Genomic DNA, 26,601 nt, shown 5'->3' on the forward strand with positions numbered 1-26,601 from the left:
AGTACACGCAAGGCGTGGAATATGGCTCTATGTTTAAACGCAATCAATTATGAAACGAACAAAAACACAATATTAGCATTGCACCTGTACTGTATAGGGTACATGCATTCGTGACAGTGCTTGGTTCATAGAAATTTGTTGGCAACTGCACATGGTTTTGGAATTACCCATTTGTTGACATTAAGAAATGCTTTCTGTTTTTTCTTATGACATTTATTTAAGTATTGCATTTAATTACAAGTAGTAATTTATACTACACTCAAAAACGTCTTTGCGAGTACACTACTAGTAATAGCTACTCTCTTAAAACACCATCGAATATACAAATTACAATGTTTTTACAAATTTTTACGTGCATTCTGAGAAATTGCAGGCTTGAGACCCATATTTTAAGGCTAGGTATTCGCAGCATAAGACACTCGGGAAGTGCCGTTTCCGGCCATCTAGGGGTTTGAAAAACCCACAATTTACTTGTACGCTCCGCGCCAACCGATGGTGGCGCTCCGCTTAGATAGTCTCCACACATTAGCCCCCCCCCCCCAATCATTTTCCCGTTCCGCCGCGCCTGGTCAAGACAAATTGGTGGGGGCACGGTATATCATGTTGGGAATTGGTGATATTGGTCCCGCCATGGACATGGAACAAATAGAGGGCGACAATCTTGTCGTTTTGATGATGAACGTCGTAATGTTATCAATATGCATATGTGATCTTGCACCATAGACTCGTAACGGGAGCTGTTGCTGTTTTGTGACGTTCACTACTACTTACTCCGAGTAAAGGCATCTATTCGTTTGTACAAACTTTATGCCCCCAGTCTAATCCAGCCTTTGAAGACCTTTGCCTACAACGCAAAATCCAGTAGGCTGCAGTACGAATTGCAACGCAGTACTTACACAGAAAACTGTGAAAAATGTCTGTAAGGCATGTCAGCGAAGGGGACTGGGTGTGCGACAACGAAAAGTGTGTTTATACCCTTGACATTTCCAATGTCGCGTGAAATAACGAATGAGACCGACTGAGGCTAGGTTTAACAGTTGAGTTAGGCCTAAGTTAGGCTAGCGTAATACTTATAGCAATGGCATGGTCAAGTACTATTACCTTCCTGTAACTTGTAAGCTACAGTCTAGGGCCTAGGCTACTGTACTGTAGCCTCTGTAAGTTACACTTGCTAGGTGAATTTGGCTAGGGCTAATATTAGGCCTAGGCTAGGCCATGATAGGTGTATTTGAATTATGGGAACTCTGACATTGCTAATAAACATGGCCTAACGCTCACATTTCTTTCTTTGAAGTTCAAACATTGGCCTAGGCAAGACGTAACATTAGGCCTAGGCCTAAATATCTCACTGTGGTATCTGTGTTCAGCTATTTGCCAATTAGGGCCATGATGGGGAGACTTGATTATTGTTGTCATTTGATCAGGCCTTAATTTAACTTTCCCTCCCTCTATGAAGAAAACATGTAGGCCTAAGCCAAATGGACAATTATTTCAAAATTCTGCCATGAGAAGGGGAGTAGTACACAGCAAAGGTCAAAATCTCAGATGATGTTAATTTTTTTTCTGTTTCTGCTGACAGGTGCGGCAATGTGAATTTTGCTAGGAGGACACATTGCAATAGATGTGGTACAGGTAAGACTTATTATACTACTGAAATTAACTTTTCAAACTGCCCTAGAAATGTACCTTTCATATTGATTAATTACAGTAAATGAAATATTTAGTATCAGGAGGGCTGCTACAATAATGTGGTTATTGTCTCCATGTGACAGTGTAAATGTAAAAAGAATGGCTTTATCCAATGATGGAAAATGCAGGTTTTGAATATATGGTAGCTAGTTTTCAAGTACATGATAGTTAAAGGTATACATGCTCTATTGGCCCCATATATGCTAGATATTCAAATATGGTCACCGTTTGCCAAAATTCTTAAACTTTCTTTTATTACAACCTTTCAGGACATTTTCCTCACTGGGACATTCAGTCATCTTGTGTTTTCCTTAAAAATGTCAAGAACAATTTGGAGAGTAAAGACCTCCAGGAAATTACTTTTTGAAAACTTCTAGCAATTATAGCGTGCAATAACTTGGGGCCTATACAGACTACCTTTAAATGCCCCGTTCCTCTCCCCCTTCCCTCCTCTCTATCAATGCCATTACTGCTGGTTTGCAATCTGAATCGGATCTGACAGATAGCTTATGATACACATGAAGTGACACTTTAAGTGACCATTTAAGCAGACGACAATTAATGAGATTTATTAATTCCTTTCGTGTTGTGTTGCAGGGAAGTCACGTAGCAAAATTAAAGCCATGGGAGTGCCCATTGGCAAGCAAATGGCCGAGAAAAGTCATGGTCTCTTCAGTGCTGATGACTGGCAGTGCAAAACGTAAGTAAAAAGTTAGGACGGATAATTTTCATAGCAACATAATGCATTCTCCTTCATAGTTGAAGAGACTAGAAAGGAAGTTTTATGGCGACGGTGAAATAAGTTAATATTCTTCTCACGTCACTGCAGATGCGGAAACGTTAACTGGGCTAGAAGAGGAGAGTGTAACCTTTGCAAAATGCCAAAAGTGGGGAAAGTTGAGTCCAGAACAGGTAAGTCAGCAGATTAGAAGAAAGTGTTGTAAAATGTAGATCTACAGTATGTAACAATGTGTTCTGTACATCTGCACAGTAAAATTTGTTAAGTTATAGCATGCCATAATTTTTTGATTTGTGAAATAATCATATGATTTGCTGAATAATGTAAGTTTTGTTGCGCTGCTCATTGGTGTGATTTTTACGGTAAGTCTTTTCTATTAGTCCTATGTTGCTCTCTTTGCAGAGCAGATCATTAATTCATTTTCTTTGTTCTGTTTGGTCAAATGCCTTAGGTATACTTAATCCCATTGACCAGTATATTTATTTACTTTCCGAACCCTCGACTATCCCTCTCTAATATCGTGTTATAGCATGTGTCATCAGACAAGCGTTACACAAATGCAACTAAAATCAAAGTATCTCATGGAGTTTTGTCCATTCTGCATTACAAGTATTAAACAACATCACGGAATACTCCCCCAGTAAACACAATATGCAAGGTAGTAAGTACTGTTTGCTTCAAACTGGTACTCCAGAGAAAGAAATGCAAAAACGGAAGGAAAATAGGATTATCACATACAAACATACTTTAGGGCTAGATATTTGGTCAGAAAAGCACAGAACTTGTATTCAGCACTAATTGGTTCAAATCCTGCTTTAGCCAATAATTCCTTCATATGTTCCTTCAAAGTTGATTTCTTATTTTATTTTCCCAGGTAGTTTACTGTCCTTTGATTTTATATGTAGTCAAAAGGCAGCATCTCTCAGTAGATTTTTAATCTTTGAAAATGATTTAGAGAGTCCATCCGTTTCCCCGTTCTGATTGCTTTCACAGGTTATGGCGGTGGCTTCAACGAGAGGGAGAATGTGGAATATAACAAAAAGCAGGATTCAGATTCGGATGATGAATTTGATGAGGTTTGTGTCTTGTCTCTCTGTTTCCCGCAATCATTTAAGAAAATTTGAGAATATTTTTCTGTTTTGGGTGTTTTTTTTAGTTCATGAATATTAACTACTTAAAGGCATTGAAGACTTGCCCCAACCGCGCTCTGAAAAAGTTAACTTTCCATTGCTTGCAAGTGAAGTTTTCTTCTTGTCGCTACAATAAGCAGACAGTAATGAAATGTGATACCTTGTTACCTTTAGCTGGACCTGAGATGTCCATCGCTGTATCGTTTGTACACTGTGCTGTGGGTATTGACCGTAGCTGTATGTACTGACTTTACACTAGTGTCTAATTACCGATGGTAGCAAGCTGTGTGTGCATTTTCTGGGATCGATGGTGGTGTCCAACACTTCTGTTACACCTCATTCGAAACTAGGTCAGATTACTGGCATAAGACATTTCTTTTTGCACCAATCTTCACACCCTTTAATGACTTGATGACTTGTTACATGCCATCGGGATAATGTCATGTCTAGGCAGCCTGCCATATTTGAAATAACATTGTAAAATATTGAAAAGTTTTTAATGTTATCCAATTTTCTCTGTGTGTACAGTGATTAATACCAGAACGAAACAGTAAGGGAATCAAATTCACTACTATGTCGGTGGTAGGTTAAACCCCACGAATGGTGGAAACCTCCTAGGTGGGTGCAAGGAAAGATAATACCACCAGTGTTACATCACAAAATGGTCAAATTGTTATATATTTGTGTAACAGGTTTGAACGTTGTCAGATGCATCTCCTATGATAGTACGGTTTCCGTGTGTAAACCTGAAATTATTCCGTCCCCTTTGTTGCATTGTTGAGGTCTACTTCATTTAATGTACCAGCACCCATACTTTGTCATGACTTTGACATGCTTTACCAATTTAAGCAAAGACCCACTTTCATTTCATTTCATTTATTCAATCCAGTATAAATATAAAATATTTATAAAAAAGGAGTACAAACATAAAATATGTTAATAAACAATGGTAACATGTTATAAGATGTTAAGATGATATAAGATTAAAAAATAAAATTACTCTAAATCAAAGGATCCAAAAGCTTAGATTGTAAGAATATTGCAGCATGATAGATAAATGAGTTTCTAAAGAGATTTATTCTATATTTTGGCAAGATGTGTCGATTTCTTAGATTTCTGCAAGATTTTGTTATCATACTATTTAATGAAGAATACAGAGGATGGTTTGGTCTGCTTTAATTGTGTTTGCCGTCCGAACGAACTCGTTTCTAGCAGTCGCATTTACAGTGTCTAATAGGAAGTTCAAGTCTTAACTCAAAATTTTAGAAGCATACACCAAAAACTTTGTTATTCTTAGGTTGTCTTTTTGCGCTATATAGTGATACCATACTGGCACAGCGTAAGTCATATGTGGCAGAACCATAGAATTTAAAAACATTTCTCTTAACGTCACCATTCACTATTGCACTAATGCAAATATTTCTCTATCCAGTTTGGTCGTAAGAAGAAAAAGTTCAGGGGTAAGTTGCCAACGATCCCTCTAGTTACAGAAGCCCACAGTGAAGTTCAAGCAAAGAAAAATTCAGACAAGGATAACGTTGATGATGATGACGACGAGGATGAGGATGATGGTGACCTAAATGCATACAAGCTTGATTCTGATGAGGTATGTGCATGGTAAAACATTAAAGGATACCTCATATGGAAGGAGGGTTGGAAAAAGGGGTTTAGTATGACTTTGAACTGTATATAGTATTCGATGCTCACAGCCCTGTTTTAGTCAGCTGGTTTTATTTCACTTTCATTTTGGTGCTGAATACATTGGCACCTCTCTTTTTGGTGCTGAAAATACACCTGAATACACCGTACAACAGTTACTGGTTGTGTTAGGGTTAGCAGTGAAACAGTTTTTGTGTTTTACTTAAAAGAGTTGTTCGCTAGTCTTCAAAACAATGCATGGATGCTTTACAATAGGTCTGAAGAGTTTTTATGGTAGCAAATGTGTCCAGTGCTATTGTACAATCCAGGGTGACAGTAAGTGTTTGACTATTTGTTCATGAGATGCGGGTCCTGATTCTAAGACCTGCCTTCACCATTTGAGTGTAACTGTAGAACCCTATTCAAGCTTGATACCAGCATTGACATTCATTGTACACTACAATAAATCATTGATGATGAACTGAACCTGGTTCCACCAAAAAGCTGTCAACTTGGAACTGCTTTCTATCTCCATGTCCCCCAAAAGTGTCATTTTACCTCTGCCCCCACAATGGATGTAATATTCTAGGCTATATTCTAGTTTCGAAGTAGTTATTGTCTCCAAGCCAATTTATATGCTGGTTGCTTTAGTCTGGAATAGGAAATTTCTACAACATTTAGTTATTCAACATTGTCCTATTGTCTCAAACAAACTCCTCACCTCCCCCAACCCTCACCCCCCTAGTTTTCCCAGTGTAAAGTTTATTGACATGGTTGTATATACTGGTGGTAGTGTAATGTAACCATTGACTTCAATGCAACTTTGTTTGCGTGTGCTTTTGATGAGACAAGGCCTTTGAAGATGATCCTGCTAGGAGAAGATCCTGCTAGGATTGGAACTTCAGGCCAACTTACTTTCTTGTCTATGTCAGGCCAACTTACTTTTACACATTCTCTTACACAAGCTCTCTAGTGGATAAGCTGCTTGCTAACAGTTTGATTTTATTTTGCTTTTGTTAAGGACGAGGAAGAAGGCGGTGACCTGAACAAGTATGATCTCAGCAGTGACGAAGATGAGAAGAAACCAGAGGCGACCGTGACCTCTAAAGCGTCTCCTCCATCCTCCCGATCGTCCAGCTCTGGATCAAGAGACAGCTCCTCCTCCTCTTCATCGGAAGGATCGAGATCTTCGTCTGCCAAACGTTCCAAGTCACCGAGGAGGTCCTCTTCCTCTAGTAGCAGGTCTAGGTCAAGGTAACAGGGCCAGGGTCCCTCTGAGCTCGTTGAGCTGCTAAAGAGTGTGTTGAAGTGTGAGAAGGTGAGGAGAGCACTATAGGCCTACTCTCATTTTACAGGACTGTGAACCTCAGCAGCCTGTTTTTCTGTTGCCTCTTGGTTCAGGCATGAGCTTCTTCCCCGAATTCGCGGAATATCCGGGGGTTTTTTTCTACCTTTGGGACAAAAACTATTATCCTAACACACTGTAGCATACGCAAACTGGAGCCTATACCGCAATATTTGCAAAGTTCCGTGATTTTTTTTTACCCCAGGCTCATCCCTGTTGGTTACTATGATTAATGTCAGTGTGTTTTCAAAACATGCCATATCATGTGACTATAAACTGCACACGAAGATGAAATACACCGATAGCGACCTCCTCAGTGTAGTGTCTTTTGAAACAATATCATTTTTTACCCGCACAATGTGCAGCTTAAAGTCTATGCAGACTGTTATGAACAGAAGGAAGTGAAAGATGAAGAAACATGTCTCTCAACCTAGATCAGGTAGAAAAGATGTAATTCGTGGTTTTGAATTCCGAATGCATCGCCGTCCTTTTTCTTAATTTTTTTACTTTTATTACTTTGTGAAGGTCGGGAAGTAGATCGGACTCCAGGTCACGGAAGAGGCGACACTCCTCGACTCCCTCCAGGTCGCGATCCCGCTCGGGATCAGGATCACCAGACCAATACGAACCAAAGAAGCGCCGCTGAAGGTTGATCTCTTCGGTTAAAGGTTTGGCGGTAACACAGTACATGACTGTATCAGATTGTTATACAACCAATTTTAACTGATTAAAGATGCTCTTAGCCATTTCTATTCAACTCGCTGTTAGTGTTCCTTGGAGATGCACTGTTTGCACTGTTGCTGATAGGTTTATGTTAAGGAATGGTTCACAGTGGGGTCACTTTCATACTTCAACCATCAAGTTTTCAAAATGGTGGATAAGGAGAGAGGAGACTCTACCGAGCTATTTAACCAATGAAAATCTATTCCTGTCTAAATTGACGAACAAGTAGTATATCAGGCAGACACATCCTTGTTGAATAATAAAAGTGATTGATTTAGACCTACTTCTCTATCCTCTCTCACAAGTATCATTTTCATTTGTCTTCCATTGTCGTATTTGAGAAAAACAGACCTTTGGCAACATTGGTATCATCTGTACCTCAAATGAAACCTTTCCAAATTTTGGTTTGATTAAACACCTACAAACTAGAATTGTTTGATGATTAGTAATTTAGTACCAGCTGGTCTCCAAATTTGCACATGATTTGAGAATCTCTTTGATTCGTCTCAAAATAATAAAAACTATTATAAAGTAATCCCTGACACAGGATCACGTTTATTTACTGACCGTTCCATTGCTTTACAATTTTTGACGATATCATCGGGAAGAGAGAAAAAAAGACATTAGAAATAGATGTGGAAACTTGGAAATGGTGTTGAAAGGTTGAAGGAGTTGGCTTTTGTAAATGTTAATTTTGCATATACTTGTACACTTGAATGTTTTTTACCCAGAGTTTGATATTAGAGGAGGCACAATACTGTAACTATCATTATTGGTCTATCTGATAGAGAGATTCTGTCAATATATTGGCATTATGGTTGTTATTAGCAGCAGAATATCCCTTTTCACTGTGCAAAAATATAGAAATTCTGCAGCAGTAATGCTCTAGTTGTCTACAGTATCTGATAGAGATAACTTCCCCTAGCAGATAAGAGATGTCTTATTCCATTTGGGAGATATCACAGATTTAATGTTCCTTCATACAGTATACAAGGCTGAAGACTTGATTTTAGTCAAAACAAGACATGTCATGTTTTAGTCAAAACAAAACAAGTCAAAACAAAACAAGCCACATGCGCTTCATTTTTTTTTCATCAATTCTCTGTTTTTTTCTGTATCCAAAGAAGTCGTATGAAGTTTCAGGCACATGTTTTGGTTGAATTGATAGAATTCCTGAAAACTATGGGTGAACATTAACATTTGACGCTGCATTGAGGAGGTGACATTCTTATTTCATTTAGCCCTTAAAGAAGAACTCCAGAGCTTTAACATATTTTAGAAAGCTGAATATCTCAAAGATCAGAATTGCCAATTTGGAAACATTACTAAGCAGTGCACACAATTGTTTTCTTATAACGACTATAACGTAAAATGACTATAAATTTCTACCTAATTTAATTAGAATCGTTGGGGATTACCTCACCGAGCCCCACCTTTTGTACTTTTGTTGGTAATCGATTCAATTTCTTTACTAACCTTCTAATTTCTCTCCATTTCTGTCTTTACAGGTCCGTTGGTTAATCTGCTCGAGTAAGTACAAGGGCAAGAAGTAAGTTTCTAGTGCTGCAAAAAAGCATAAATGTGAAAAATAACGAATTCTCAAATACCATTCTTCAACATTTTTAAGCATAGTTATTCTCATTCGATGTCTTAAATGCTGTATAGAAAATTTAATTTTGATTGAATTTTTATTTCGTTCCAAAGTTGCTTTGCCAACTGGTAATCGAGATCTGTACGCTAATTATTTATAACATGATATTTGAAGTTTGCATTTTTCTGATCCCATTTTCAAATATTTGCAAAAGGAAGGCATGAACCTAAATTTCTATCTCTGGCATTATGTGACCCGTTGCATCAACAGTTAGCTCTTCCTCAACCCCACACCCCTTATCTCTCCCCCCACCCCCCTCAGAGACAAAACAAAACACTCCACTTTGGATAGTTTGACACTCCAATGTGTTATGAAAAGTGCCTCTAAGACAGGGTTGTCCAACCTACGGCCCGCGGGCCACAATCCGGCCCGCCGCAGGGTTGCGTCCGGCCCGCCAGAGATGCTCTACGGTGCGAAATTTTAGTGAGCAGATTTGTTGATAACAATTTGGAGCTATATAATCAATCATTCGAACCTTCTGGGTCCAAAAAACTGCATACAGGTCAGTTTGTGTGACACTCTCTCAGCGGAGGGGGGGGGGCGGCAGAACTTTATTCATCTGTTTTATCAGGAAGGAAAATAAATCAGTGCGCTCCGCGCGCAGTGCTCACATTTTGTTACCTTGGGCTTCGGGCAAAAATCGGAAAATCGAGCATAGGGTTCATGCGGCCCCCTCCTTCATCCTAATCATTCCATGTGGCCCTCCTCTGTAAAAGGTTGGACAACCCTGCTCTAAGAGGTGAAATCTCTTTCCTTTAACTTTTCTTTTTAAAGGGTTTGCATGACATTGGTACACTTTGACAATTAAAATGATTGGCATTAGTATTTTTCGTTTCATAAGGTTAATTCTAAAGAGATGTTTTGGTGGAAACAATATTCTAGAAGCACCACTGTTAAACATAAAAAACTGGTGACTCTGTGATGTCATATTTAGACTTGCTCAATGTCGAGTTTCTTTTGCATATTAACATCAACATTTGCAACAATGTTTTTATTTTGGCTTAGTTTATTTGGTAGATCACTGCTATGTAGTTCACTGTTAACTTTCTAACACAGTACGGATATGGTTAGGGTGTTCTTCTGGAATGTCCCAGTAGATCTTTTCCTTTTGAAAGTATCTATCTGGTCACTCGTTGCAGTCGCCCGAAAATAAAATTGCAAATGCATAATATCGGCTGAAGTCAGGGAAATACTTTCCACTCTCGAAATATTAAGGTTTTCTTAATTGTTTTTCGTTTTATTAAATACTGTCCTGTCCTAATTGATACACAACTGTTGGGGCTTGACTATTGTTTTTTAATTACCAGGGGACATATTGAAGATTTATGCAAAATCTGAATGGTGTAAGGCTATTAAATGTCATTTTATATGCACTAAGTATTATATGTTTACCCTTGTATGCTATAAAATTTGTGAACATGAGATATAAAGAGTGGAAAAGGAGGGGGGGGGGGAGAATGGGGGTTGGAGAGGGGTCAGAAAGAAGGACATTGATAGTGTTTGTGATGTTTTTGCAAGTGATATTTTGTGCTGTAAGTTAATACAATACTCTCATATTTTTTTGGTAGTATCAAACTGGGACATTTTCAAGATTTTTTTGTTTATGTAGTTTTAAATGGTTGTGTCAAGAGCATAGAGGGTAAGAAAGAAGATATGTAAGAGAGAAGTGGAACCTGCATGTTTATAGCTCTTTTGTTGCTGATAAACCCTGTTTGTAAAAGTTATCATTTTCACTAAATCTAGAGACATGATTCGAAAAAAATAAGTGGTAATATGTTTAGTCATTTTTGTTTGAAAAACATATCATTTTAAGGTGGGGGGGGGGGGAACAATAATCTTTTGGAAAATGGATAAGTTGCTGTAGGCTACGGCAGTGATGTAGAGAAAAACAACATTAGAGCATAGGGCAGCAGAATGGCTTCAACACCATTTAAATTGGGGTGGGGTTTTATTGGAACTTTTGGAGGAGGGGGCAGGGTACAATTGGGCATCATAGCAGTTATTGGCTTAAAGTTCATTTATTGATAAGATGTGATTGACCTGTTCAGAGAGAGAGAGACAGAACCAGAATGTGAGCTTTGGTGACAGAATTTACCTACCGGTACTGAAATGAAAGCTGATGGACATCTTTATCACACAGTGACTTCTCAAAGATGTTAGGGCCAAATTTTGCTTTTAACCTTGAGCCAATCTGTACATTTTTTTCTTAAGAGAAACTTTTCTTAAGACAAAATTGGTTTGGCCTATATTAAAGGGACCATATCGTGATTTTAAATGGATCCTTGAGGGTATTAAAATTCCATGTATTCCTGGGCCCCTTTATTGACCTTGGCTTGTTTGTAATATTTCAAGAAATGTTGGCTTATGTACAAAGTTGGAGGATTACTGAATGGTCACTTTATTCAGAGCAGCAACTTTTTGATGCTTCCCAAAAGTACTGCGAGTAAAAGAGAATACTTACAGCAGAAATGTTTATTTCATGTTGAGGTGGTGGACTCAAGGCTTGTATCGTCACATGTGAAATCACATTCCATAAAATTTTTAATTTTCTCCTTCTTTTGGAATGTGTTATTTCAGTGACCAATAGGGGTTACACAAAGTGCTATGAAAAAATGTTGACGTATGAAATCGTATTTTTTGATCGATGGTTTTTCAGTTTTGAAAGAAATGTTTGTTACATGACCAAAATATGAATGCAGCTACTGAAAAAAAAGGAAATCACTGATTTTTTTGTCTTTCTTGATGTCGATCTGATTGCCATGTGCATTATTACTGCAGGATTGATTTAGGCTGTACCATTTGCAGGTGCGTATCCAGGGGGGGGCGTTGGGGGCGCGCGCCCCCCGGGTAAGAAAAAGAGAAGAGAAAAAAAAGAGAAGAAAAAAGGAAAAAAGAGGGGGGAAAAGGAGAAGGAGAGGAAGGAAGGGAAAAGAAAAAGAAGAAAGAGAGAAAAAGGAGAAAAAGAGGGAGTAAAAGCAAAACGCGAAGACACCGGGAAGAGAAAGAGGAACAGTGACATCATTACAGCGCTGAAGGGTAGCTAGTGACGGATCAATGATTTCGTAAAAGTGTGACTCACCTTACCCCTACACCGACAACTCCATTTTTTGACGTTTCCATTTTCCTCTCTCACTAATGATCTATATATATACTATATATGGTCTATCATAACGCGTGTGTAGAATTGTGCTATGAAACCAACTGTGGCTGGTCTCGAACTCGACCGTGTCGTCGGGGAACATGACGCATTTTAGGATGGGGGCGACCGCCCGCCCCCCCCCCCAGCATTTTTTAAATGATATCGCTAAGTAATTTCAAAATAGAAAGTGCTTAGAGGCAACTTACAAGGCCTGGGAAGTGTCATTTCCAGCGATCTGGGAGACATTTTCGGCCAAAATTTGCTTGTACGCTTCGCGCTAACAAATGGTCCTGGGTAGTGCCATTTCCAGCGATCTGGGAGGCAAAATTTTCTTGTACGCTTCGCGCCAACCTATGGTGGCGCTACGCTTAGATAATTTGCCTACAGGCTTCGCACCTCCCTTGGCAAATTCCTCGCTACGCGCCTGTTCGAATTTGTAACGCAAACAGCAGATATCACATCATATCAGTGAGCATGAAAATGGCGTTCCAGGATGAAAAGCCTCAAAACTGTCCGACTTGCCTGAAAAAATAACCAAAAATTTTCGCGCGCAAAGCGCGCGTTCAACGTGTTCATGCCAATATCATATAAGCAAGCATCGGTTATTACATCGCATGCCATCATGTACCGTACGGTCCGTTCAAATTGCGCAGTATACCGCGGGATGCTAATGTAAACAACGACATGTCTCATGTAGATGTATAAAAAGCATGGAGGTCCAATTATGTCAAAACTCTCTTTTACATTAGTAATGGCGAATTAGGGCCTGCACCCCCGCCGCGCAGTGGCGGAGCGTCCATATGGTCAGGGGGGGCGGATGCCTCCCCCCAGACGGACTCAAATGGACTGCTGGCGCCTTTTCAGCTCTTTACCACTTTTTACTTATTCTAGATTATTGACTTTTTTATTGCGCTCTCATCTACTTATTGACATTTGTCACATTTTCTTGGTGTAATTTGGCGATGACACCTTATTCTTCGTTTATCTGCAAATTACCCAGGCCCGGAAAGGGTCATTTCCTGCGATCTAGGGAGTATCTTTACTCAAAAATTTTCTGTACGCTACGCGCCAACCAGTGGTGGCGCTCCGCTTAGATAGTGTCGAAAGCGCCCCTTCAGACCATTCTCGCCACTCCTGACCAATACCCCTAGCTCCGCCACTGCCGCCGCGCCTCCTACGCCTATGTGTGTAGTGTTCGGTTGAAGGAAATATCTGCTATTTTTTCATTTCCTTCAACCAAGTTTTATAATAGCCGTTATAACAGGTTGCAATATTTCTACACCAATAAATTAACTGTGTCTGAATTTTCCAAAATTTCTGACCAACATTCTACATCACACTTCCCTCTACTCGTGCAATTTTGACCGGTCTCTTAGGGGTTGAAGGAAGTTTTTTCTATATTGGTTGTCCATAGATGAAATTTTGTACAAGATTATGGGTATGTTTTCAAGTGAGTTTATTCACGAGAAATGTGAATTTTCAAATTCTGAACATATATGGGGCTTAAAACCTTGAAAAGTGGGGCTGACGGGTATTGTGGGCCGCGACGTAGAATCACCTACAAAAGCAAAGACCCACAGGAGATGCGATCAGGTCGAACATGATGTGTGCCGGGTTGACAATCTTCAAAAAGGTTATGGATGGAAAAAAAAAAAACTGTTAGGAAATACTTGGTTCTCAGGCAAAAAGTGTACATCTGGTTGGTCATTTCAAGCCCGAGAAGTGCCGTTTCCGGTGATCTGGGGGGTTTCAAAACAAGAAATTTTCTTGTACGCTGCGCGCCAACCGATGGTGGCGCTCCGCTTAGATAGTAATTCGCGCCCCCCGGGTTTGAAAATCCTGGATACGCGCCTGATTTGCTATCCATCATACACAACCCCATCCAAACATCATCTCCATAGGCGTAGGAGCCCAACTTGATTTGGGAAGGGGGGGGGGGGCGCTGTAACGACTTGCCCGAAAAATAAAACCAACATTTTTCGCGTTCAACATGTTAATGTACATATCATATAGGTTATATCGGTTATTACATCGCATGCCATCGTGTACCTTGCGGTCCGTGAAAAGTTGCGCAGTATACCGCGGGATGCTAATGTAAACAACGAAATGTGTTACGTAGATGGAGATAAAGCATGGAGGGCCAGTTATGTAGAAACTCACATTTACATTAGTAATGGCGAATTAGTCGGGCAAGCTTAGAACTTTATTTAAATTGCCTTGGAGACTGTTTTTTAAACTATTGATTTCCTTTAGCTACATCATTGCCATTTTTTTTTTCAGTGAGTGCCCGAAAAGTACTCAGTATATTGTTTATATATATTGTATATTTGGTGGGGGGTGTTATGCAACCCCAGCCCCCTACACCTATGATCATCACCCCCATTTGGCAAGCATATTACACCAGTGTCCTGCAGGCTAAGGGAACCGTTCCAGTTTCTTTATAAATAAACTCCAAATTGCGGGAAGCGTTATCTCTGTGCCAAATTGTTTGCTGTTGTTTAATCCGTAAGTTTTCTGTTAAAAGCAAACAAAATGTTGACTGCTTTTGTGTACGTATCTCGTTTTTCAATGATGGGCAGAATCTTCACTATAGGACCCAGTTTTCTCCCAGTCCTGCCTGGAAACGTCGACACTTCGTTGTAAGTTTTCATTCAGGATAGATTTTATACTATGTGTCATGCAAAGTCCGTACCAGCTTGAATAAAAGTTCTCGGACTCTTGACTAATTGGAACAAACAATTTGAAGAAATCTTCTACCACATATGCATGACATGTTCAAGCACCAGCATGCTAACCTTATTGTCCAGGTACCGACGTACATCGTAATACCGACAAGCAAACTACGCAGTCGCTAACGTGGAGCAACAGTCTGTGAATGTTAGTTTCCGCCACCTCGTGCTTTGGCCCATCAACGACGGTCAATGGCTTCGGCTTCGCCCGGATTATCAAAATAAAAAAAAAAATGAAAAATACAGCAAATATATCACGAAGTGATTATTCGCAGGGCAGCCCGGCGAATATAACGTTCACAGATACACCTTATTCGTAGGGCTGTGACGATTTTGAAAATAGGTTTATCATTAGGTTTTGCTATTGATACCAGTCAGTTTAGGGGCCTTGAAAAAGCAAACCTTTTGGGCCCACATAGTCTTAGCCACTTCATAAGCTAATTTTTGGAACCCCAGCAGTTCAATTTTAAAAGCTTATTTTAAGGGAGCTTATCTTGGGATTCCCCAAAAGCCGACATTGCCTGAAAGGCAAGGGTGTGACACTATGTGTATGGTCAAGGGTGTATGGTCAAGGGTGTGACACTCCCCCCCCCCCTCCCACACCTTTACATGCAAATGAGCAGTCACTCTGCAAAAACAAAGGCGAAAATGAGGGATGAAATTTTTTATGTTGGTGGTACTAATGCTAGACTGGTTCAATCTTAAGGCCCTAGGCTCCCAAAAACTAATCCTAACAGCATTAAGATAAGAATCCCAAGGGCCAATACATTCCTCAAAATATAGGGGCTCCCAATTAAGACTCTCAAAAAGATAGCTGGTGCCCAAAAGCAAATTCGAATAGGCCTAAAAGTTACTGAGCCCGTTAACCCAGTCTAAGGCTGCCCTATGAATAAGGTGTATGTGTCTGGCTATTCGCAGGCTAGCCCCGCAAATAAGATGCTTGTGTCTGGCTATTCGCAGGGCAGCCCTGCAAATAAGGTGTCTGTATCCGGCTGTTCGCAGGGGTGTTACTAAAACGAATGACAATTGCTTTACACATAACGAATGACAATATGTTGTACACACTAAAAAATTGCGTTGACTAAAACGAATGACAGTAATGACAGCACAGACATTTGCTTCAACTGGATGTCACAGTTCAGACTTCGAGGGTATCTAGATCTAGTAAAGTACGGACAAGATAAATACGCACCTTATAGTAAGCGAAATTGAAAGTCTGATTTTAAAAAGTAAATTTAACGTCATTTTTCCGTAATTAATTGTTAGAAACTAACAATACTATAATCTTGAAACGGCTTCAGTTATCTTTCTAGATAAATCTACAAAGGTAAAAAGTACAGCACTCAAGCGAATATCCTCACACAAAAACTTTCCCTGTGGTTTCTATCCGTAAATTACACCAAAACCCTGCAACCACGTAACATGCGATTTTCCTCAAATCATTTTTGCGCAGAAAACCAATAACCCGCATTTACTCCACTCCGTTAATCATTCCATCTCTTCTCAACACTGTCCTTCGTTGTCATTCGTTGTCATTCGCTGTCATTCGCTGTCATTCGCAAATGATAATTAACCCTGTACAAAGTCAATTGTCATTCGGTCATTCGCTGTCATTCGTTTTAGTTTGTCCCGTTCGCAGGGCTGCCCTGCGAATAAGCCCCACCAATATATTATTATATAGCCTTGTCACAGTTTGACGAGGTATCCTTGTTGTTCACGAAATCTGTGGCAGGATAGGATATGAGGGCAGCTTTTCTATGAACGGACTTAGTGGTATATGAAGTGTCGCAAAGGGGTCGGTGACCTAACTGAACTTTGACTCCCTGCAGGATTGAAATCGAAGAGCGCCTTTGACATATGGTATCTATATATACATATAGGCCTAATTGATACGAGGACCAGATCAACATTTGGTTACATGTAGCCTAACTATATGAGAACTTATGCATTGAATTTAGTTGAATTTAACTGATTCGTCAAGGACTTTCGGAAAGTCTGGACAGATAGAGACTCAAAACGGACATCACTAAAGTTAATTCTTGACGGATAAAATGTCAGTTCAGTCTGGGAATAAGATGAAGGGTTCTGAGGGGATTGCAGTTATCGACGTGATAATCATCGTATCCCAGCTGATCGCTGTCTTCGCTTTCGGCATTTGGGTGAGTTAACACTGTCACTACTAGTACTAGCAAAACTGAACTTCATTACGGTGTACTAACTATCTTACTTATTAAGTTAATGAGAATGTATTATCTCTCTCTCTCTCTCTCGAAAATCTGCACCAACGTGCAGAATGATGGTCAGCCAGAGAATCAAGCCTAAGTACAGGAGAATACGTAAGTAAGGGGACAAACTAAAACGAATGACAGCGAATGACAATTGACTTTGTACATGGTTAATTATCATTCGCGAATGACAGCGAATGACAACGAATGACAACGAATGACACTGGAAGAACGGTGGTGAGAAGAGATAGAACGATTTAACGGAGTGGAGTAAATGGGGACTAGGCCAATGCGGCTATTGGTTTTCTACGCAAAAATGATTTGAGGAAAATCGCATTATTATGTGGTTGCAAGGTTTTGGTGTAATTTACGGATAGAAACGACAGGAAAGTTTTTGTGTGAGAATGCGTTTGAGTGCTGTGCTTTTGACATTTACCTCTGTAGATTTATATAGAAAGATAACTGACTAGTAATTGTTAGGTGCTGGCTAATTGGTATGTTTGAAACTGATATATCCACGATTAATTTGGGTAGAAAATGCTATGATATCGTACTATTACAGTATAAAAATTGTAGTTCTCGAAAATTTTCTAGGAACGTTTGGCTGCAGTTCGAAAAATCCAATGAGATGAATCATCCGGCAACTTCTATAGTTATATATTGTTTGTTTCTAACAATTAATATCGGAAAAATGACGTTAAATTTACTTTATTTAAAATTTAGCTTACTATAAGGTGCGTTTGTACTTTGTCCGTAGGCTACTTTACTAGATCTGTAAGCCACGCACTTCGAGTCCACTCGGTTTGCGTGGCTTTAATATACCCACGAAGTCTGAACTGTGATACCCGGTTGAAGCAAATGTCTGAGCTGTCATTCACTGTCATTCGTTTTAGTCAACGCAATTTTTTAGTGTGTACAACATATTGTCATTCGTTATGTGTAACGCAGTTGTCATTCGTTTTAGTAACACCCTCTGAACTGTGATATCCGGTTGAAGCAAATGTCTGTGCTGTCATTCACTGTCATTCGTTTTAGTCAACGCAATTTTTTAGTGTGTTCAACATATTGTCATTCGTTATGTGTAACGCAGTTGTCATTCGTTTTAGTAACACCCTAAGTAAGGCAGTCAATTAGTAAATTACACTTCAAAACTTATTTGTAGTCTACCGATAAAGACTGCGGAGACTGCCGAGTAGCCCCGGTGGGATATCTTCACTTTTCCTTGTCGAAACTTCATTACTTCAACAATACTTTCGCATGAATTGGCTAAACCAGAAAAGTAGACACTTTGATAAACTGTCTGAACTTGTATTATTATATAACAAATGATGGTTTTTGCCGCAGGGTTTGCATTTCGAAATGTTGTTCGGCCAGTCAATGATGAAGTCGGTCTCAAAAAGCTACTGTTGGTCTCGAAATCGCTCCGGGTCCTCCTTGGAAAATGTTGAATGTTTCTCGTGGTGACAGTGCTGTATAGATATTTGCCTTAATCAATGCTTTGATTTTTGTTTTTAGCACCAGACAATTATTTAAAGTTAACCATCATTCTAATAAAAGGAGAGAAAACAGCAAATGCAGGCCTCCGGGCAAGAGACTCTTATACAGTATACATGTTTAGCCCTTAAAAGTGGACCAGTTTTGTGTGTAGGAATTGGTGTATAGATATATTATACTTGGGGCTTATCTTGAGGCTATAGCTGGAGTACTGCTACAGGCGTGTACTGAAGCCTGGCAGGTGGGGTCAAGTGGGAGGAGAGTTTCGTCCAGCCATGGGTTAGAGGTTGGAATTTTGGAGTTTTACTGGGGAATTTGGTACAGTTGATGAAGGTAATCTTTGAGATTTTAGGGTGTAACTAGCAGTAGTAAAGAGACCTTCAGAGAGGAAAGAAATAAATCAATAAAAGCTAAGAGAGCAAGAGAACATTTTCTTGTCTATTTTTTATTGTCATTCTCGGCCTCGAGAACAAATGGTATCGTGAAGGAGGCTGCTTAACCTGAATTGATTGCGCCTCGTTGCTTTATCAAAATAAGGCGCGCGCACTACAAACATGACTAAGTTAAAAACTATATCCGGACATGCAGATCTGTGATTAGATTTTCTATAAGAAAAGAAGGAAGAAAAAAGACGGGAATTCCGTCATTTTACAGATAGCAAAGAACATAAATGATCTGGACCAATCGGCGTCTGCAGCGGAGGGGTGGGGATGGGTGTGGGGTAAGAGGATATAGGCAATTCCCCTTTGTCAAGCAGAGTAGCAAAATAAAGAACAAAGAATGCATTTTGTCTCGCTAGCAGTGTCTTAAGCTCTTAGTTGTTATAACTGGTCAAATAAATCCACGCGTACGCCTAACTGTGTATGACAAGCTTAATTTCAATTAATAGATCAACATGGTCTATTGTTAATACATAAACGAAATTTATCCATTAATGGGTTAATCATTTTATTGTAAACACATTAACTGGTCAATTTTCTGGACGGTTCAGGTTTAATCGATGAACCCGCAGCTGACGTGCATGCCCCTTCTGGATTTTTTTTCTTCTACTGATGTCCTTGTTCAAGACATCACTCCCACCCCTCGCCGCAACATTTCAAAACGTTAAAAAGAATGTTTTCGCTCCAATTTGCAGTCTAGCATGTATCTAGTGATGCTTGGCTATATATTATATAAATATTTATGGTTTTCAATATCTTTGTAACAGTTGAAGTTTGTTTCGCAATAGCACAGAAATGTGAATCGTTTTCACTCTTTGAACAGGGCTACCCATCTCGTATCTTTAAATTAAAATATAAGGCACTGAAAACCATTTTCTTATTGCGCTTAACACCGCCTTTCATGGTAGTGACCACTTCCAAATTATCCGAGTTACTGTGTATCGTTGAGTGGCCGCCGAAAGAATTGTAGTTGTAATGCATGTGTTTGTTAAAGAGTTGGTAACATATATCATATATGCGTTAGTTTATGCTGTTGTATGTGAACAACTTGTACACGTATCCCCGCATACGTGTATTGGATTTGACACATTCCATCAAACTTGTTACACGGATCGCGCACTGTATGTGGGAATCAAAGATTAATTTCACATAGTTCGAATGACTTATATGTGTCGTACGCTCTATTCTTGTATTTTATGCTAAGTTTGTAGTCCTATATATTATTGGAAGTTTCGTGGTCTACTGCAGGCACTTATTTCTAACCGTAATGCATACTCATTCTGGTTTATAAGTCTGTTTGATTCTAGGTTCAGAAACGACAGAGAGATATCATCCCAAAGTATACGGTAGGAGAAAGTAACATCAAATGTTTGTTAACGTTACAACAACAAAAATACATTGAACATGAAGAACAAACAAAGATGATAAAGGCCTATCTACCAATTAGAGCATATCTCCTTCGTTTAATATAGCATAGTAGTTAAACTCTGTTAAAGTTGTGCAATTCGTAGCCAGGGCGTGCCCCTCCCCTTCACCCCTCACAGTGCAGACTAATGCACTCCCACATTCATGCCAACACCATATGTAAAAACTCTTAATAAGTTATAGGAAATATTTATTGTTCCCCAGCCTCCTTACATAGCTCCTGCCCCTTAACTAGAATTGCAGGCTACGGGCCTGTAGTATATGTTGAGATGTGCGGAAGTGACTCTAAGTGATCTGCAAGTTTGATACGAAACGCTTCAATTGTTCAAATATTATCTCAACTGCGGTAGACATTTATCACATGCATTCCTATCTGAAACAGTCGAAAATTTACAAACGTTAATATTCACGGGTATATGTAAACATTATTTTTGTTTGTATTCCGCGGATGACCTTTGTTTTCTTACTCGTGTAGAGATCGTTTATATATCACACAAATTAATACACAGCAACATTGTTAGGGCTGAACTGGAGGACAAACTAAAACGAATGACAATTGACTTTGTACAGGGTTAATTATCATTTGCGAATGACAGCGAATGACAGCGAATGACAACGAATGACAACGAAGGACAGTGTTGAGAAGAGATGGAATGATTAACGGAGTGGAGTAAATGCGGGTTATTGGTTTTCTGCGCAAAAATGATTTGAGGAAAACCGCATATTACGTGGTTGCAGAGTTTTGTGGTGTAATTTACGGATAGAAACCACAGGGAAAGTTTTTGTGTGAGAATGCGCTTGAGTGCTGTGCTTTTTACCTTTGTAGATTTATATAGAATGATAACTGAAGCCGTTTCAAGATTATAGTATTGTTAGTTTCTAACAATTAATTTCGGAAAAATGACGCTAAATTTACTTTTTTTAAATCAGACTTTCAATTTCGCTTACTATAAGGTGCGTATTTATCTTGTCCGTACTTTACTAGATCTAGATACCCACGAAGTCTGAACTGTGATATCCAGTTGAAGCAAATGTCTGTGCTGTCATTACTGTCATTCGTTTTAGTCAACGCAATTTTTTAGTGTGTACAACATATTGTCATTCGTTATGTGTAACGCAATTGTCATTCGTTTTAGTAACACCCTGAATTGGCGGCTACAGTTGCGTCCCCATCAAGATCGCAACAATAATATAACCGGGCTCCGTGTTGATATCTTAAATTTTTCATTTACTAAATGAAAATGAGAATAACATAATTCTTTATCTCATATATTTCCGGGTTAACCAGGTTAACCCTAGCCCGCCCCCGCCCCCACGTGAATGTACGATATGAACCCCACGTTTATGAAGCGTAAACAACCCCATTCGACAAACGACAATCCTAATAAAATAGTATCAATATCGTTAATTCAGAAGTTTAATTTCTGTAATTGCGGATGATTGGTCTATTTTTCTTGATGATAAACAAAGCGTATCGGTCAGCATAATATGCAACTTGTCCTGATGTATAAATAAGTAGATTAAAATCTCGTCTGTTTACACTATGAGTACAGTGATTTAATCCTCTCTTATATATAATCTACTTGGTCTCTATAGTTAGGATAATATTGTCTCGAAAGGTTAACCTTTTACCAGGAAAGGTTGAAGACCTTTATCACTTCTACTTTCCTCCCAAGTGTATTCCGGCCCTAAAAAGCATGTGCTTTATTCTATGGTTCTCTCGGGATCTTCACACCACTGTGTTTTCCTGTGCTTGATCTTGTAGCTCATTTCGCATTATTTTCCTAACGTTTACCCTTAGTCGATCTGCTTAAAATTATAGGCGAGGTGAACAACATCATATAGGCCTATCATTTGATCTGGAATGCAAATCCCAGATAAGATCTACCAACAAACACAGTTGGCTTACCGTTATCCAACTTGACATGTTTAATTTATTTCTGGTTTTGAAAAATGTGTGTCCTGGGTACCCTGCTACGAGACTGCCATAAGCAGTTTACTGGAAATTGTGTTTTGATTTCCACCTTGTCCATTTTGTCAAAGATGACTTTAATGTCAGTGGCTATACTTTAATTGTAGCGTGACACCAACTCCCGTTGTCCCTATAATTTCTTCCTATATAGCCTATATTGTACGAGGATGTTACCATGTATGTTGCATTCAAGGCTCATGTTAGTCAGTTAGGGAAAGACATACTTTGGATCAAATCTAACAAGACTAACATATTAATATAGAAGATAAATAATGGAACCATATTCTGTCGTTTTATGTTTGAGGATGGTATTATGCATGTTAGCGACGTTTTAAATGTTAATGGAAAGCTTATTTCCTATCATGTTTTGTTTTTAAATTTTACATATATGTACCTTAATTTAATGTACGTTCACATTGTCTGGTGGCATATTTCCGCCATCCATTCAGTTGGAAAACCTCAAGCAACATGCTTACAAATGCTTTTAATGACAATTGCAAGTTTGTTAATTCCCCTTTTGACTATAAATCAACTGTTGCTAATATTTATTACAAGTTGTTTAAGCACATTTCGTTTTAATTTAAAGAGCCGATACAATGAGATAAATAATTGAACACTCACTTTAATCAGTTCTAAAGAAACATAGTACATACTACTTTAAAGTCATTGTGTTTCGTTGAGGTTAAGAACTCTTAGTATGTCGGATGTTGTTTTATTCTCCGCATAAATCAGACCAAACAGAGAATTACTGTAAATGAATATACCAAATAATTCTTGTTCTACTCGAGGCCGAATGCATAGTTGTGTAAATTTGTTTTTTCGCCTTTATGGTCTTATATATTGTTTTTGTTTTATTAAAGCAGCATTTTGCGTTTGTCCAGAATTTTTCCGTGTCTATCGAGTTTTTATCATAATACGATCACAAAAGACAAAACTAAGACTTTCTCATACTTTTTTCCCCACATCGAACGTTAATTAGCAGTCTCCCAGACACAATCGACATTAGTATTTATCACATGCAGCTCTACAAACCGCCTATTCAAATTCAACCAATCAGTGAAGAGATGTTTATGTATGACTTGGAGCTTAAAATAGACTCAGTCATTGGCATGGTAATCCCTCAGCGTCTTTACCGTGAGTAAAGTGTACACGCACGTAAGCCTACTGTACGTAGTACTTAGCAAAGTATTTAGTGTCGTATAATTGCTACATGCACACAATACTATAACCTGGTGACGAAGTGACAAAAGAATAAAACAATGGAGAAGCGCTCAAATGGGAAATAAAATTTTTTGAAGAACCTAACTTCACCTGAAAAGAGAAAATGGCGGAAAGCCCAGAAGAAAAAGTGTCACGACACCGTGTCCCTTTCGGGAATCAATGGGAAAGATGGAGCGAAGTGAAGAGGAATTTACATCTGAAGAGTGATTCAGAAGTCACTCGACTTCTACTCGACAGGTAAGCAAAGGATAGAATTGTTCGTTACAATTTTTGTGTACACGATTTAACGTTACTTCTCATTATCGGTGAGAGAAACTGAGACCGAACCTCTGCCTCCACTATTATTACTACAGTATCTAGTTTAGCCTAGGCCAGTATAGGGGCCTATACTAAGTCTATAGTACTACAAGTACTAGTAGTATAGTGTACTTAGCCTATTATTTCCTAGGCCAGTTAGGCTAAACGCTCTTACTTTTCTTACTCTTTCTTCACAGTCATAGTCTTATCAAATTGCAACACGTTTTTGTTCTTGATACAGTGCTAACTAACGTTCACGCCGACGCATAGATACTTTACACTAGACTTTACAAGGCATGGGCTATGATGGCAGTGATTGCATATGCAGTAGCCGAAATCACGACGCCTACGTTCTGGCGGTTCCCGTTAGTTTCATGCCCTAAATAATGTTTGTTTCCTCCCCTAAAAACGTTTCTTACCTCTGTACCTCCTCAATCATGGGGAGGAAATTATCGTTTATCCAGGGAGGAAGCTGATGAAAGCATATTGGCTAGGCTATGTGGAAAGAATAAATTTAGTCGGCCTAGGGCCTAAGTGGAATAACTGTAGGAATTTCTTTTCATTTCTACCTTTTCTACAAATATCTCTTCCCATATAGCCTAGCCAATTTGCCTCCCTTGAAAAATGTTTCTTTGATTGAAATCGTTCTTTTCTCTCCTAAATAAAAAATTACAGTTACTTCAGTACCTAACTCTTTCTACGTAGCCTAGCCAAATGTCTTCTTGCTTGAATTCCTCCCCTGAGAAACAGTACTTTCCTCCCTTAGTGATAGTTTATTTTTGTGATTCTACTTTCAGGTTTACAAGAAATTTCTCAAAGTCTGCAGGCAGATGGACCTGTGTTCCTTTTATGGAAAAGAACAGTTACAAGTACATTCCGCAACTGATGAAGGACATATTTAGACGGAGGCTTGATGATGACAATTCTCAACTAGGACGTGTTGTCGTGTTGTTCTTGCTGAGGATGACCCAAGGCACATCTCTGGTACAATTCGCCCGAGCCAACCTCCATCAGTTTTACAGCTTCTTGCAAGCCATCATAGCAGGATGGGACCAAGTTCTACTGTTGCAATGAGTCAAATCTATAAGTCTTCCTTGCATCAGCAAGTGATATTATTTTTTTTTGGATGGGGGGGGGGTGGGATGGAGTTGTTGCACAGCTTGTTGCAAGCCATCAGAGCAGCATGGGGCCTAGTTCTACTTTGTAATAAGTCAAACCTATTAATCTTCCTCGCTTCAGCAAGTAATATTATTTGGGGGTGGGGGGAGGTTGGAGTGATTGCAACCTGCATGTCTCCTACAACTTTGCAGTAATTTAAAAAGTGGTAGGGGTGGGGGGCTTCTTTTCTCATAGTCATCAGTCATGCCAATTGATCTAAAACATAATGCATGTACTAGTTTGGAATCAGGTTTGGACTCGAAGAACTATTCCTTTTTTTCAATTTTTGTTGTTGTAAAGATCAGCAGACTTATTCTAAGCACATTCATCAATAAAAAATGAACACTTAATTGAACTTGTTATGTGTATTGAAGCTTATTAATGTCCATGTTTCAGAATAAATTAGCACATTAAATTGGAAGATTTTTCAGATTGAAGTAAGTACAGCAGTGAAAGAAACTGTGTGTTTATTCAAAGCCCTGAATGGTAAAGTTAAGGAACACAGAAAAATAGAGAAAAACCATGATCACGTCTTTCACAAAAAGAAAATGTAATACTAATAACATGTCTATAATCTAAGATGATAGTGAAAACAAGTCTATATTTGGCAAGGAATACAACTGATCAAGAAATAAAGAACTGAATACAAATGAATGATTAAGTCAAGGAAATAAAGAATATCTTTGACCCAAGAGCACTTTGACCTATGGAAAACAATAGCAATCAATTACTCTCCAGGGGCTACATATGTAACAGTTAAACAACTTCTCTTCTTGAGATATGGCATTAGCACTAATGGCCATAAGCATAACAATGGGATTATCTACCCACCGAGTGTTATCAACATTTGCCATGAAACCAACTTTCACTTCTTGGGATATGAACTATTGTCCTCAAAATGACCTTCATGGTTAACAAAATGTTTTACCTTCTCACCAAGGGCCACCTATATAGCTAGTTTGAAGTTCAACCAACTTTTGCTTCTTGATATTGTTTATAAGTTTTCAAGAGTTGAACATCTCTTGACCTTAAATGACCTTTAACCTCCATGAAAAATAATAGGGTTCATCTACTTACCAAGTGCTATCTACATAGCAAGTTGGATGTCAAACCAACTAGCACTTCTTGAGATACTGTTTTTACACAGATTTCAAATGTTGACCTCAAATGACCTTTAAACTTGATGCAAAACAATAAGGATCATCTACTCTTCAAAGACTACCTATATACCAAGTTTGAATTCAAGCAACTTTTACTTCTTGAGATGTTGTGGGTACATATATCCAAAAAGAGTGCCGGATGGGTTTCAAGCAGTTGCATTACCAGTTGTCGAGGCTGTTGAACATCTACATTACCAACCATTGCCTAAGAAGAAAAGTGAAGAAAAAAGAGTATCATTTATTTTGCTTAAGTAATAATATCATTGCTTTTGATGATAGACAGCACTTTTTGATTGTGTTGCTTTGGGTGTTTAATATACATGTGATATAAGAAGATAGACAAAATATATTGAACACTACACCAAGTACTACGAAGTGCTCTGTTTTTCAAAACTTGCTTTCAGACAAACAGTATTTTGCTTCCAA

General features: G+C 38.8%; 2 protein-coding genes and 2 long non-coding RNA genes across 5 annotated transcripts in view; 3 read left to right on the top strand and 1 right to left on the bottom strand.

The window, feature by feature from the left end:
• The first annotated feature begins 756 nt into the window (after positions 1-756).
• On the top strand, positions 757-11,633 carry LOC139982766 (zinc finger Ran-binding domain-containing protein 2-like). 2 transcript variants are annotated; one of them, XM_071995861.1, is made up of 9 exons: positions 757-963; positions 1,580-1,632; positions 2,287-2,389; positions 2,519-2,601; positions 3,422-3,504; positions 4,991-5,164; positions 6,218-6,450; positions 7,067-7,217; positions 8,773-11,633. In XM_071995861.1, exons 1-8 carry the CDS (start codon positions 914-916, stop codon positions 7,185-7,187), a joined length of 900 nt encoding a protein of 299 aa, XP_071851962.1. In that variant the 5' UTR covers positions 757-913; the 3' UTR covers positions 7,188-7,217; positions 8,773-11,633. The 2 variants fall into 2 exon arrangements, with proteins under 2 accessions (XP_071851962.1, XP_071851953.1); XM_071995852.1 differs by having other exon boundaries at positions 7,067-7,209.
• Positions 11,634-15,796: 4,163 nt separating this feature from the next.
• The window catches only part of LOC139983003 (sodium/myo-inositol cotransporter 2-like), a 40,672-nt gene continuing 29,867 nt past the window's right edge, over positions 15,797-26,601 (top strand). Inside the window, exon 1 of the mRNA XM_071996324.1 lies at positions 15,797-16,942. Within this exon, the coding sequence (XP_071852425.1) occupies positions 16,835-16,942 (108 nt within the window). The 5' untranslated portion in view covers positions 15,797-16,834. The remainder of the gene's footprint in view (positions 16,943-26,601) is intronic.
• On the top strand, positions 23,329-25,365 carry LOC139983230 (uncharacterized). Its single transcript, XR_011798562.1, has 2 exons — positions 23,329-23,797; positions 24,655-25,365. It is a non-coding gene; the product is annotated as an uncharacterized lncRNA (long non-coding RNA).
• The window catches only part of LOC139983213 (uncharacterized), a 229,402-nt gene continuing 227,608 nt past the window's right edge, over positions 24,808-26,601 (bottom strand). Inside the window, exons 4-5 of the long non-coding RNA XR_011798553.1 lie at positions 25,075-26,380; positions 24,808-24,938 (exon numbers count right to left, since the gene is read on the bottom strand). This is a non-coding gene — a long non-coding RNA (uncharacterized lncRNA). The remainder of the gene's footprint in view (positions 24,939-25,074; positions 26,381-26,601) is intronic.

This window comes from Apostichopus japonicus, chromosome 2 (genome assembly GCF_037975245.1).
Source record: "Apostichopus japonicus isolate 1M-3 chromosome 2, ASM3797524v1, whole genome shotgun sequence".
NCBI classification, from domain to species: Eukaryota; Metazoa; Echinodermata; class Holothuroidea; order Aspidochirotida; family Stichopodidae; genus Apostichopus; species Apostichopus japonicus.

Coding starts and splice junctions, on each gene's coding strand:
- LOC139982766 (XM_071995861.1), top strand. CDS start 914: ATGTCTGTAAGGCATGTCAGCGAAGGGGACTGGGTGTGCGACAACGAA. Junction 2,390..2,518: donor GATGACTGGCAGTGCAAAAC/GTAAGTAAAAAG, acceptor ACGTCACTGCAG/ATGCGGAAACGTTAACTGGG. Junction 5,165..6,217: donor ACAAGCTTGATTCTGATGAG/GTATGTGCATGG, acceptor GCTTTTGTTAAG/GACGAGGAAGAAGGCGGTGA.